Source organism: Lepidochelys kempii, chromosome 4, assembly GCF_965140265.1.
Source record: "Lepidochelys kempii isolate rLepKem1 chromosome 4, rLepKem1.hap2, whole genome shotgun sequence".
NCBI classification, from domain to species: domain Eukaryota; kingdom Metazoa; phylum Chordata; order Testudines; family Cheloniidae; genus Lepidochelys; species Lepidochelys kempii.
In genome coordinates this window covers 26,139,803-26,154,411 of record NC_133259.1, presented here as the reverse complement: position 1 = coordinate 26,154,411, position 14,609 = coordinate 26,139,803, and the positions used below count along the sequence as shown (strand labels likewise).

Here is a 14,609-nt window from a genome sequence, read left to right as displayed (position 1 = left end):
GATACAAGCCAAAATAAAACAAGGTTGTCATTTTTCAGCATGTGTCAGAAATATATGCATGAAAGTTTCTAAGAGGAAGAAAAATTGTAAATAAGAATCTTGTTACTCTGTGCTAATAGAGGGAAAGTCCCAGTTTGCATCAGTGAGTAAAACTGGTAAAAAATCGGGATGGGAGTGAATTGCATAAAAAATTTCACAACATATTTTCCTGGTACATTTTTTTTTTCTTTTTTCCTGGATGAAACTTTAAAATTTAAAATATTTTGACCATTGCAGTTTATGGATTATTGAATACTAGAGACAAAAAAGGTGACACATTCCCAGTAAGCCAATTCATAGATCTATGGATTTTTAAGGCCAGAAGGACCATTGTGATCATTTAGCTGACCTCCTGCATTAAACAGGCCCTAGGACTTTCCTGAATTAATTCTTTCTTCAAATCCAATAGCTGTGACTGAACTAGAGCAGATCTCTTGAGAAAAACATCCAATCTTGATTTAAAAATTTCCAGTGACGGCGAATACACCACAATCATCGGTAAGTTGTTCCAACAGCTAACTTCCCTCACTGTTAAAAATATGCACCTTTATTTCCAGTCTGAAGCTGCATAGCTTCAAATTCCAGCCATTAGATCTTGTTGTCTACGGGAATGAAGAATCCTCTATCACCAGATTTCTGTTCCACTTACAGACTGTGATCAAGTCACCCTTTAACCTTTTCACTGCCAAGTTAAATAGATTGAGCTCCTTGAATCTCTCTCTCTCTAAGGCATGTTTTCCCATCCCTTAATCATTCTTGTGGCTCTTCTCTGCACCCACTCCAATTTTTCAACATTCTTCTTGAAACATGGACACTAGAACTGGACACAGTATTCCAGTAGTGTTGAAACAAATGCCAAATACAAAGATAATATAGCCTCTCCTCTCCTATTTGATATTCTCAGTATGTAGAGTCCTGCATCACTCCTTTGAGGGGAACAAGTGAAAATAAAGGTGGGTACCACTGGCTCTGTTCTGAAGATGATAGGGCCGTGCCCCTCCCTCACTGGAAGGAAAAAAAGGAGCAACAGAACTGGCAGCTGTCCTATCTCCCCTCAGCACAGAACATGATAGCCATCTTTACCTTCACTGCTGTCACCTCGATGGCTGTTCTCAGGACACACAAGTACAGAGGAAGTGGGGCTGCCTCTGAAGGGAAGGTGGCATTGGTCTAATGGCTTCCATGTTCTGTTCATCTCTGCAGGAGTGAAGAAACTAGATGGCAGCCTTTAACAAGGCCTGGGGAACAGTGGACAACCTGGTCCCCCAACAGCATCAGTGGGAGCAGGAGCCAGCTAGAAGAGAGATGGGGAAGCACATTATGTGCCCTTGTCCTGTCTCAGGATGGTGCTGAGTACCACGGTTGGGTGCAGAGGTGATGTAGCACTGTCACAAAGTAGTTTGATGTCCCTCACATTGACTCACAAAGTAGTTTGATGTCCCTCTTAATGACCTGATTTCCAGAGCTTGCCAATCTGTGCTGCAGCGAGGAGCAAATCAGCAAGTCCACACTCAGGGCAGAATTGTAGTTTACCATTGTACAGTTTAGTAAGGCTGTCCTATACTTTAGTTACAGATTTGCTGTGGTATACTCATAAATATACCTCTATATCATCCATTGCTATTGGGTAAAAGGATGTAAATATTCAACAATGGAAACCAGACATCTACTGTACTTACAAACCCTTGTGAATTTTACAAGGGCTAGTATTCAGAAACTGTGGTGGAGGGTTGGTGGAAGCTATTTGATATAGCAATTTAAAAAGATGCTTGGAATTTAAAGAAAACACCAAAGAGTCACAGAGACTCTCTATAGCCTTCTGTGGTTTGCCACTTTATTTGATAGTTCTAGCCACTACGTGATAGCTGCAAATTACATGACATTTATCCAGTTTGAAATGGCAATTTATCAATTATTAAATGGATCAGCCCATTCAAGAGTGCTAGATACAGAGAAGGTACAGAAAAGTGGGAACTGAGTAGCACAACATGAGGTCAAAACACCTGCAGTTAGATATATTCATAATGTGCCAGTTTAGAAGAATGCTGAAATAGAAAAGTAAGTAAGTGTCTGAAACGTGTTCCGATTGTCCATGGTAGTCAATCCAGAATTTTTAAATCAGCTCATAAAAAGAAAAGGAGGACTTGTGGCACCTTAGAGACTAACAAATTTATTTGAGCATAAGCTTTCGTGAGCTACAGCTCACTTCATCAGATGCATTCAGTGGAAAATACAGTGGGGAGATTTATATACATAGAGAACATGAAACAATGGGTGTTACCATCAAGTTTCTCTCATTGTGCTAACACTTAAGTAAAAAAAGAACTATTTTTCTTCTAGAAGAGCCTTAACAGATTATACCAGAGAGAGAATCATAGAACATGAAGAACTGCTTATTTTTACCTTGTGCATCTATTAACATTCTTAACGTTCCCAGCAGCTTGAATTGAACCGGGGGCATCTCCGATCTGAGAAATTTAAGTACTGCTTCTGCAACGCCAGCTGATAGCATCTTAGCCTTATTTACAACTACACAAATAAAGAACAGAAATTATCTCACAAATCATTTTTGATGATACATTTAAAGTTGGAGACTGTCATTTCCAAGACAGTCCAGGAGCAGCTTTTCTATGCACACCAAAAAATAGCATACTAATGTGTACATTGTGAGCACACATGCACGCACACACACACTTTATATACATTATTTTATGGTTACCTAGACACAATGTGAATTTGAATGTTTTGTTCTTATGCATAAATCTAATTTCCAGTGCTCAGCCTGACTATCTCAGCTGAATGCCAGAGTCCTCTACATGGACAATAACTATGAGAGCAGGAGTTAGAGACCTTCTGGAGAGACAATTCCACCCTAAAGGTTTGGAATAGACGCTGTGTACTGAAGGATCAGGTTAGTGGGGGGAACCTCTTGCCCTGCCGCAGTACACTGTGCAAAGAGCAGTGTGGGATATCCTGCAGGGAGTGAGCATTCCTTATGCAGCCTCCTAAATCCTGTCTCATCCCATGTGGTGAGACTACACTGATTCCACCTCCATGAGGCTCTCCACAAGTGGTGAGGAGGGGGCAGGGTTTGCCCCATACTATGCTTAATGAAAGTGATACATTAGTTCATATTCTAAATAATACTTAACAGGAAGTACCCTGCTGTGGCAGATATTCCTTGGTTCCCAAGGTTCTATATATTGGTTTGAGACCAATCCTGCACATATTCATGGGAGGCTGGCCCACTGAAGTCAGTGGGACGACTCGACTGGATAAGGTAAGCAGGAGATGGATCTCTAGCATTTTTAAAGGTATGCGAATTTAGTAGGTATTAATGTTCAGTCTCGGGAAGTTAATATTTTTCAAAATTAAATGTATGCAGTAAAAAGAGTAAACTGATCAAAAAGAATGATTTTTGGCTCAGGTCATTGGAAAGTATAGGTTTTATATATACTCATTATATATTTCCTTAGGCTTTTATGTGAATTTTTATGTTCAGGCGATCAAAAATTGATACAAATGATTAAAAATGAGAGTATTTAGGACTTGGCTGGCCCACTACCTTCAAAGACTATTACAAACGTTAACTAATCCTAATGGATCAAATGTCCTGATAGGCCTTCTCTAACGCAAGCTCTGAGAAATTACAGCAAGATATGGTATATCAGAGAAGTGAACAGCTCTCTCTGCTACGATGGAAATCCTAGGTAGGATCCCCCATAAGCCAGAGAGAGCCCAAAATGATGCAGAACAGTTGCAGAGCAAAGGGAAGTGACATTGAGGTCTCCACAGCCTCCTCCTGCATATTGCAGAGCCAGGCAGCACAGCAGCTCTCTCCGTGGGAGCGCAGGGTGGATGTATTGCGGGACAACAGTGGCAGAAACATAGGCAGTGGGTCTGTGACCTGGCCACCAAACCCTCCCAAAAGATGAAGAAGTGGCTGTGGCCTAGCTGCACAGATGCTCCCTAGCCTGCCTCCAGGTTGGATGGGGACAATGCCATCCCGCACATTGTTTCCCCTGGGCTTTGCAGTGGGAGCCAGAATTCACCCTGAGAGATTAGCAGTGCGACGTAAGCCTTACCAGGAATAGCCAGGTTTCTGAGTGCACTCAATGCTGCATGCTGCACAGTTACATTTCCATCTTCCACATGTCTGTCTAGTAGATCCATCAGCTTTTGAACTATCCCATTATCCACCATATGGATGCAGTTTCCATCTGCACAAGATAAGATGAGTCACTTGTATGCTCACAATCAATCTTAAATGCGTACAAGAGCTTCTCACTACGAAAGTGTAATTTCCCCCTCTTCCAAATTTTACAGTTCAGGTAAAGTGTAGCATCTGACCACCATTGTCAACTTCAATTACAGGAACAATTACGCATTTACAATAAAGGAATGGGAAATAGAGAAGAAGGTAAAAATTGAAAACTCCAATAGCATAATACAAATATATATTTGAAAAGTGCTGATTGAGGTAGGATTTACTAGAGTTGAAAAATTCCTAAAAAAGTGATAATGATTCTTTAGTAATGTGTCTGAATCTTCAATGTTGAAAAAACAGAATTCTAAAAGCAGGGTTAACATCTTTCAGAAATCCTGCAAAGGTGTTCAAAACTACCGATGCTATCCTAAACCAAATTAAAAAATCCCACCACAACACAGGCTTGATTCATAGCTATGTAGAAACAGCACATTGAAAGGGTACAAAAAGGCAAACATAAGCTGTGATAGCATATTCTTACCATTTCTTGCAAAATTTGCAATAGCCAGTGCTCCTGCAAGCTGTAGCTGATGGTTATTGGAAGGAATCCATGAAAGCACCCTTTGGAAGACGCTGCCTTTTCCTCCTTCAAATAACTTTTGCATGGATTCATCTTGAGGCAAAAAGTGTAGAAAATCAACACGCAAAAGAAATGTTAGTTCAAATTCTTCCCTCTGTTATATCTGTGTAACTCTACTGACTTCACTAGAATTACTCTAGATTTACAGTGGTGTAAGAGTGCAAAATCTAGCCCACTGAATAACTAGCTAGCAAGTCCTTAAAATAATTTTTAAAATGTGTTTTATAGATTAAAAGTAAAATTAAACGGTAAAATGTGACATAGGTACCCTCTTCTGCTTTGCAAAATATACAAAGATACTGTACTCACCTCCGAGTAGTAGTAAAACCATAAGATCAGAGGCTGTTTTAAGCTCAGCTATGTCATCCTCTTTGTCACTGTCTACAGTCTTCTGGACAATCTCAAGTAGACACTCAACCAGGCCCGCTTCAACCAGCTGCAGTTTAATGATATCTAAAAAATATCACAAATACAATAGTCATGAGCATGATAGAAGTACGGTGTCTGTCTCTCTCTCACTCTCTCACACACACACACGCTATATTGCGTAAATATGGAGTAAGGGGAGCAGACTTTCATCTGTCATCTACTTTAGCATCTGCCTCAGCCACAGTAAAAATAATCTGATCTTGAAAGGACTAAACACTATAGATTTATTTTCTTGTTTCAAGTTATGTTAATTGCCAGGGCCAAATTCTGTTTGTTACATCAGAAAGACTCTACAGATGCCAAATTAGTGGCACTCATGTAACTGAGAGCAGAGCTGGGATCCCAGTGTCCAAAAGCATTTTCTGCTCTGCCTTATAGGTAGATAATAATGTTGCTGCCCGTATTCTCAATAACATGATAATTTGTAAGAAAGAAAAATATAAAGTGCTTTAAAAAAGACTGAATTCATCTGGAGATGTGAAAAACACTTGAAAAGCAGTGGCAGATGCCCCCTGCATTTCATACCAACCACAGACAAATATTGAATGATAAATAAGACAATCAGATCAACACAATGTAAATAACTTGCGGACACACACTAAAAGATCTATTTGGTTCGATGTGGTCCACCAACTGTATTTTCAAGGGATGCTCGCAAGCTCTGCAAGGCATCATCATATCTTTCTCTAGCCATCGTCTACTATTCTCTTCTATGATTAGTTAATATTTATGTTCAGAGTTACACCCAAAGGCCAGGCTGTTGTGCCAGACACTAGATAACACTGCAGTCTGTCCCTGACCCCAAGCATTTACTATGTAAAGGCTAGATTTGTGGCTTTTAGGCACAGTTCTAAGTAAAGGGTGGTGTCTACATTGCATCAGTAGGCTTTGTGACTTGGAGACACCTGAATTACAGCTATGCCCCATGTTTCTCCTTGCACTCCACGGGGCAGTAGTTTGCCACTAGCCAATACCCCCAGGTCAGCTCAGCAGTGCTGGCTAGCTAATTTCACCTGCTTCCTGTGCACCTTCTCCATGGGTGGGGAGTAAGTAGGCATGCAGCTCACTCCTATGCGCCCAGACACAAGGTCTGAGCAGACCATGTAGGAGTGTAAGGGGAGTTCTTACTCCCTTGTTTGGGTGCAGAGTCCAAGGCATAATCTCTCTTTATGAAAAGAGCTTGGAAGATATTTTAAAATTCTGAAGACGTCCTGACTAACAAGGAAGGGAAGAGACTCACTAAACTGTAGCTTTCTGAGCGTCATCCAGGAAAAGTGAGGAAGCTGGAAGTCCTGCTCATTGCACTCTCCTCAGGTCCCATCTTACACTGTATGCAGTACTCCATATATGAGTGTAAGTAAGCTCTTTGGGGCAGCCCCTCGCACGGTCGGATTCTGATCTATGACTGGGGCTCCTAAATGCTATTGCAATAAAAATAATAAATAATAATTATTAAAATGTACTGAGATCCCTTCCCATAGCCAGGCACAACAGAGTGAGCTGTGGTTAAACCTCTTACTTTGGAATTTGCTTGCTTCTGTCTCTGTGTCAGAATCCAAGGCTGTGTGCGGGGATGTCTGCAGAAGAAGGAATCCCACCGAGCTACTTCTCCAGACTCAGGGCTGCAGTGCTCAAGCTGCTGTGACTGCCTTCACCCCCTAACAGCAAGTATACTTGGCTCAGCAGATCTATGTAGTCACAGATCCACCAGCTCTGCTGTTGCTCTGGCTTGCCCTCAAATCTTCTCACCACATTGGCCCTGGAGCCCCCTTGGAACTGTACACCATGATTTTCAAGGGTATGAATCCCCTGTGGAGGATCCTTGCATGCTGACCTCCCACCTCAGGGGGCAGAATCACACAGGTTATGCTGCATTAGGCTTCCCATGGGCCTTGGACAGCAAGTTTCAGTGCTAAAATTTCAGAACAAAACGTGAGGCTCTGTTCTTGTCTTTCAATGCAGAAACCCCACTGACTTTAATGGGAGGTAGGTGCGTGCGTGTATATATAATATCACAGGGTGAAATCCTGGCTCCACTGTAGTCAATGGCAAAACTCTCATTGACTTTGGTGGAGCCAGGATTTTGCCTATTACATCTAAGGGTATTTGACTGCAGCAAGAGCAGGGCCAAGGCCAACTTCCGGTTGTTGAATTGGGAGGGAGTTTTGTTCCTTGCTCATGGATAATCAGAAATTACTAGTTTGAGTATCAGCCGTGTTAGTCTGTATCCGCAAAAAGAACAGGAGTACTTGTGGCACCTTAGAGACTAACAAATTTATTAGAGCTTAAGCTTTCGTGGGCTACAGCCCACTTCATCAGATACATAGAATGGAACATATAGTAAGAAGATATATAACACACACATACAGAGACGTTTGAAGTTTCCATACAAAGTGTAAGAGGTTAAGATGAGCTATTATCAGCAGGAGCAAAAAAACTTTTGTCGTGATAATCAAGATGGCCCATTTAGATAGTTGACAAGAAGGTGAGTGAGGATACTTAACTTAGGGAAATAGATTCAATATGTGTAATGACCCAGCCACTCCCAGTCTCAATTCAAACCCAAGTTAATGGTATCTAGTTTGCATATTACTTCAACCTCAGCAGTTTCTCGTTGGAGTCTGTTTTTGAAGCTTTTCTGTTGCAAAATTGCCACCCTTAAATCTTTTACTGAGTGGCCAGAGAGGTTGAAGTGTTCTCCTACCCGTTTTTGAATGTTATGATTCCTGATGTCAGATTTGTGTCCATTTATTCTTTTGTGTAGATACTGTCCGGTTTGGCCAATATACATGGAAGAGGGGCACTGCTGGCACATGATGGCATAGATCACATTGATAGATGTGCAGGTAAACGATCCCCTGATGGCGTGGCTAATGTGATTAGGTCCTATGATGGTGTCACTTGAATAAATATGTGGACAGAGTTGGCATCAGGCTTTGTTGCAAGGATAGGTTCCTAGGTAAGTGTTTTTGTTGTGTGGTTGCTGGAGAGTATTTGCTTCAGGTTGGGGGGCTGTCTGGAAGCGAGGACTGGTCTGTCTCCCAAGATCTGTGAGAGTGAGGGATCATTTTTCAGGATTGGTTGTAAATCTTTGATGATGCGCTGGAGAGGTTTTATTTGGGGGCTGAAGGTGACAGCTAGTGGCGTTCTGTTATTTTCTTTGTTGGGCCTGTCCTGTAGTAGGTGACTTCTGGGTACTCTTCTGGCTCTGTCACTCTGTTTTTTCACTTCAGCAGGTGGGTATTGTAGTTTTAAGAATGCTTAATAGAGATCTTGTAGGTCTTTGTCTCTGTCTGAGGGATTGGAGCAAAGGCGGTTGTATCTTAGAGCTTGGCTGTAGACAGTGGATCGTGTGGTGTGGCCTGAATAGAAGCTGGAGGCATGTAGGTAAGTATAGTGGTCAGTAGGTTTCCGTTATAGGGTGGTGTTTATGTGACCATCGCTTATTAGCATGGTAGTGTCCAGGAAATGGACCGCTTGTGTGGATTGGTCTAGGCTGAAGTTGATGGTGGGATGAAAATTGTTGAAATCATGGTGGAATTCCTCAAGGGCTTCTTTTCCATGGGTCCAGATGATGAAGATTTCATCAATGTAGCGCAAGTAGAGTAGGGGCATTGGGGGACGAGAGCTAAGGAAGTGTTGTTCTAAGTCAGCCATAAAAATGTTCACATTACTCTGGGGCCATGCGGGTACCGATAGCAGTGCCGCTGATTTGAAGGTATACATTGTCCTCAAATGTGAAATAATTGTGGGTGAGGACAAAGTCACAAAGGTCAGCCACCAGGTTTGCTGTGACATTATTGGGGATACTGTTTCTGACAGCCTGTAGTCCATCTTTGTGTGGAATGTTGGTGTAGAGGGCTTCTACATCCAGAGTGGCCAGGATGGTGTTTTCAGGAAGATCACCGATGGATTGTAGTTTCCTCAGGAAGTCAGTGGTGTCTCAAAGATAGCTGGAAGTGCTGGTAGCGTAGGGCCTGAGGAGAGAGTCCGTATAGCCGGACAATCCTGCTATCAGGGTGCCAATGCCTGAGATGATGGGGTGTCCAGGTTTTCCAGGTTTATGGATCTTGGGTAGCAGATAGAATACCCCTGGTTGGGGTTCTAGGCATGTGTCTGCACAGATCTGTTCCTGTGCTTTTTCAGGGAGTTTCTTGAGCAGATAGTGTAGTTTCTTTTGGAAACCATCAGTGGGATCAGAGCTTAATGGCCTGTAGAATATGGAGTTAGAGAGCTGCATAGCAGCCTCTTGTTCATATTCCAACTTATTCACGATGATGACAGCACCTCCTTTGTCAGCCTTTTTGATTATGATGTCAGAGTTGTTCCTCAAAAAGAAAAGGAGGACTTGTGGCACCTTAGAGACTAACAAATTTATTTGAGCATCAGCTTTTGTGAGCTACAGCTCACTTCATCGGCTGAGGCTGTTGATGGTGTTGTGTTCAGCACGGCTGAGGTTATGGGGCAAGTGATGCTGATTTTCCACAATTTCAGCCCGTGCACGTCGCCGGAAGCAATCTACATAGAAGTCTAATCTGTTGTTTCGACCTTCAGGAGGAGTCCACGCAGAATCCTTCAAAAGTTTATGCTCCAATAAATTTGTTAGCCTCCAAGGTGCCACAAGTATGCCTGTTCTTTTTGCAGAAATTACTAGGCTGAATTCTGCTCTCTTATTGAAATCAATGAGGCTTAAGGGAGAGGAAGGATGATCTTGTTAAGGCATTGAAGTGGGATCTGGGGTCTGCTCCTAGCTCTACAAGTCTTCCTAATGTGACCTCAGGGAAGTCAGTCACTCTCCATTCCCATGGGTAAAACAGGGGTAACAAGTACTTTCCTGTCTCACAGGTGTTGTGAGGATATTTCAGTTAGTGTTTTTGTGGTGCTCGGAAAATAGTCATTGGTGCCATGGGAAAGTCTGAACATTAATAAATAAATAATTGAGATCACGAGTTACACCAGTGATGACCTTGGCCCATTGTTTTAGGTCTTTTTAAAGCTCTGGGGATTTTGGAGGTTGCTTTTCATAAGATTTGGAAATGGACTGTGGCATGGGGTGGTGACTGGAGCTGCCAGCTTCACCTATCTTGAAGAATCAGTGGTCTGACTCTCCCCAGGTAATGCTTCTACTTTAGTCACTAGGTTTTGCTACATGAGTGAAAATTCAATGTTTCTGGCGGAGCTACTGACCTTTGCGTGAACTTTATGTGACAGGCCCAGGAATGTTCAGCTGGGAGTGTTTTAAATTGGTACTTTTGTACTGAGCTACTTTAAAAAGTAGGGTGTTTCCGTGGATACAGAATACTAGGTTGCAGGTGTGTTGTGATTAGAATTGGAAACCACTGCACAGGTCCTTTCAATAAATGGATTGACTGTGCAAGTACTTAATTTAAATGTTTCAGCTCGCTGACATACTACCCACCACCACATTTAGATGCGGCTAAGCAATACAAGGATGGCAGACTCACTGTTGTGACAGACATCAGTGTGTCTTGAATTAACAGTGAGGGGCATAAATGCTTAGCACACTACCTCCTAACATGCACGAAGGGATGTTATTTTCAACAGCACAGAGCCTGCTCTGTCTTACTGTGACTGCAAAACACAGCCTTTGAACAAAAACTAAAGTATCTGCATTACAAGTATCATTTATGAAAACAGCAGACCAAATTCTGCTGTCACACTGAAAAAGGGAAAAAAAAATTTCAACCATTGCTTGTAACAAAAAAGACAGTCTCTGGCAAAAATGCACATTTCTTAATGTTTGGAAAATAAAGACCCACATTTTGCTTTGATTTACATCCTGTGAAACCCACTAGTAAACAGGGTGGCACAGGGTGTAATCTGGGAAAGAAGTTGTCCCCAAACATGGGAAAGAGCACAAGATTCTCTCAAGATTTTTTTCCTTTCTAAACAAGAAGTGTGTGGGGGCATACATTTGTCACTCATGAATAGTAGCACTGGCTAGAGCTATGCATGCAGTGGGCAGGTACTGAGTGATCCTCCGAACACAGATCTGCCTCACAGCTCGGTCCTCACCTACTCCACCTGATACCTCATCCCTAGGCTCCACTCAAGCACAGATGTTAAATCATACAAACTGTGCTGAATTTTCCTAGGGATGCAGGCACGTTCAGAAGGGAGTAAGCTGATCCTGAACAACTCTTTTGTATTTACAACCAAAACAGAATTTGAACTCCAGTCTCCTGAGACGAATGTATTAACATAAGGAATATTAACTACAAGGGGGAAAGAACACAAGCCAAAATAGGAAAACAACAAGTTAAAGAATATTTAGATAAGTATTCAAGTCAGCACGGCTGATGAAATGCACCCAAGGGAACTTAAGGAACTGGCTGAAGCAATCTCAGAACTGTTTGTTAGCGATTCTCTTTTAGAACTGCTGGAGGATGGGTGAGATCCCGGGGGAGTGGAGAAGGGCAAACACCGTACCCATCTTTAAAAAGAAAAAAAAGACGACTCCAGGAATTATAGCCTAGTCAGCTTAATTTTGATACCTGAAAAGATACTGGAACAAATTACTAAGCAATCAATTTGTAAGCACCTAGAGGATAATAGGTGCTAATAAATAATAGCCAATCTGGATTTATACAGAACAATTCTTGTCAAACCAACCCAATTTTCTTCAATAGGGTTACTGGCCTACTGGATGGGGTATGGGGGGGAGCTGTAGATTTGATATATCTGGAGTACAGTAAAGTTTTTGACACAGTCCCACGTGCCATTCTCACAAGCAAACTAGGGAAATGTGATCTAGATTAAATTACTATAAAGTGGGTTCAAAACTGGTTGAAAGACCATATTCAAGGAGTAGTTATGGATGGTTTGCTGTCAAATTGGGGGGACATACTACTGAGGTCCCAAAGGGGTCTGTTTTGGATCTGGTACTATTCAATATTTCCATTAATGATGTGGATAATGGAGTAAAAGCATGCTTATAAAATCTGCAGATGATTTCAAACTGGGAGAGGTTGTAAGAACTTTGTAAGAAGACAGCATTAGAATTCAAAATGGCCTTGACAAATTCAACAAGATGCAATTCAATAAAGACAAGTGCAACACATACGCTTAGGAAGAAACTATCAAATGCACAACTACAAAATGGGGAATAACTAGGCAGCAGTACTGCTGAAAAGGATAAGAGAGTGATAGTGGATCACAAAGTAAATATGAATGAATAATGTGATTCAGTTACTAAAAAGGCTAATATCATTCTGGGGTGTATTAAGGCATGGGAGATAATTGTTTCATTCTACTCGGCACTGGTGAGGCATCAGCTGGCGTACTGTGTCCAGTTCTAGGCGCCACACTTCAGGAAAGATGTGGACAAACTGAAGAAATTGCAGAGGAGAGAAACAAAAATGATAAAAAGTTCAAAAATCTGACCTATGAGGAAAGGTTAAAAAAACTGATAGTCTTGATAAAAGAAGACTAAGGGGGGGGAACTGATAAGTCTTCAAATGTGTTAATAGCTGTAATAAAGACGTTGGTGATTAATTATACTCCATGTTCACTGGAGGTAGGACAAGAAATACTGGGCCTAATCTGCGGCAAGGAAGATTTAGGTTAGATTTTAGGAAAAACTTTCTAACTATGTGGATAGTTAAACACTGTAATAGCCTTCCCAGGAGGTTGTGGAATCCATCATTGTAGGTTTTAAGCACAGGTTAAACAAACACCTGCCAGTGACAGTCTAGATACACTTGGTCCTGCCTTAGCACAGGGGACTGGACTAGATAACCTCTCAAAGGTCTTTTGCAGCCCTACCTTTTTATGCTTTCTATGATTAAACTATTATACTGCCATTTCCAGACTTTATATCTCATGGACTGCCCTGATCTTTGGCTGTACAATTTAAATATCCTTATACAAGAAAATTTTCATAATAAATATGACCAAAATATCAGTTGTTTAAAAAAAAAAAGAAAAAGAAAAAGAAATCACCTGCTTGTGTTGTAATGATCTAGGAGAGCTGTTTGGTTATCAGCCCTGTTCTTTCATTCCTCAAGGATTACACAACTATGAAAGAAGGTCATGTAGCCCTTGAGGGGAAATGGAGTCTCTTATGTTGCTTAGGAAAATCCTTTCAGCTAACCGAAGGGGTGACAATAACAAGCTCCCAAAGAAGTCTCATCCAAATCTTCTGAACCAAAAGATGGTGTTTAAAGCAGAGGGCCAAGAGTAAAGTAAAGAGGGTAACACCCTGAAAAAGTGCCACAATTTAAATAGTTACTTAGTAGTAACTAGATCATGATCTTTATAATTTTATCAAATAATTAAAATAAGTATGACAATAATACTATATTCGAACAAATGTAATTATACATTGAAATACTTATAAATCCACTATAGGAAAAAATTTATATTTAAATCATTTCACAAACCTAATAATCCTCATAAAGCCCTGTAACATACAAAAGTTGGTATTAATATTCCAGTTTGAAATACAGAGAAACTGAGGCAAGAAAGACACAGAAGGAGTTGATGATAGAGGTGGGACCATGTCCCAGGAATTGGTGACACCCAGTTGTATGCTTAGGCTGCTAGGCAATATTCACATTACTCTTCATCTCCAGTTGCTATCAGATGGCTCAATTAATATGACTTCCACAGAAAAGGTTAAATTGCTGAGCAAGGTAAAGTATGAAATAATTACTGACAAGTTGGCTATTTTTGAAAAGCTGGTGTACAAATAAGCAAAAAATGAAAATTACTGTATGGCAATAAAAGATGATCAACTTCTCACCATTTTCTGCCAGAGGAGCCAAAACTTCAAAAATCATCTCTTTTTTGTCATGTTCTATTTGTTTCTTGAATAGTTTTACAATCTCTTCAGCAATGTTTGTGTAGGCAAACTGCTCTTTGCTTGATTCTGTGAAATAAAAAGGGCAAACAGAGTGTAAACAAACCAAATCAAACTTTTCTTTCCTCTTTATTACCAGATTTATTCAACACAATGATTAATTGGGCTAACTGCTTTTCACAGACAAGAGCAATACACTTCAATACTTACACTTGTCATTAAATGAAAAGAAAAATGTCTAAGACTTTAAGAAAAATGCACTGACCTGAATTATTAATTATGTCCAAGGCTATTAAAACTTTTGCACCAGCAGAATATAAAGGTATCCATAGCAACAGTAAAATTACAAAGATATAAACTGAGAGTTTGCCTTCAGACCAAAAAGAAAAATTATACGTCATGTACTGAATTTTCTATTGCCGAGATAAAGGGTCGTATGGACATTATTAATATTTACATGGTTGCATGCTGGT

General features: G+C 40.9%; 1 protein-coding gene across 8 annotated transcripts in view; it reads right to left on the bottom strand.

The window, feature by feature from the left end:
• Positions 1-14,609, bottom strand: part of RAP1GDS1 (Rap1 GTPase-GDP dissociation stimulator 1) — a 160,680-nt gene that overhangs the window by 16,728 nt on the left and 129,343 nt on the right. For 7 of the 8 annotated variants that reach the window (XM_073340755.1, XM_073340749.1, XM_073340753.1 and 4 more), the window contains 5 exons: positions 14,080-14,205; positions 5,196-5,339; positions 4,788-4,919; positions 4,125-4,259; positions 2,443-2,568 (listed from right to left, as the gene is read on the bottom strand). In XM_073340755.1, coding sequence (XP_073196856.1) covers positions 2,443-2,568; positions 4,125-4,259; positions 4,788-4,919; positions 5,196-5,339; positions 14,080-14,205 — 663 coding nt within the window. Of the gene's footprint in view, positions 1-62; positions 1,237-2,442; positions 2,569-4,124; positions 4,260-4,787; positions 4,920-5,195; positions 5,340-14,079; positions 14,206-14,609 lie in introns of those variants that run through there. The other variant, XM_073340756.1, reaches the window with a different exon arrangement.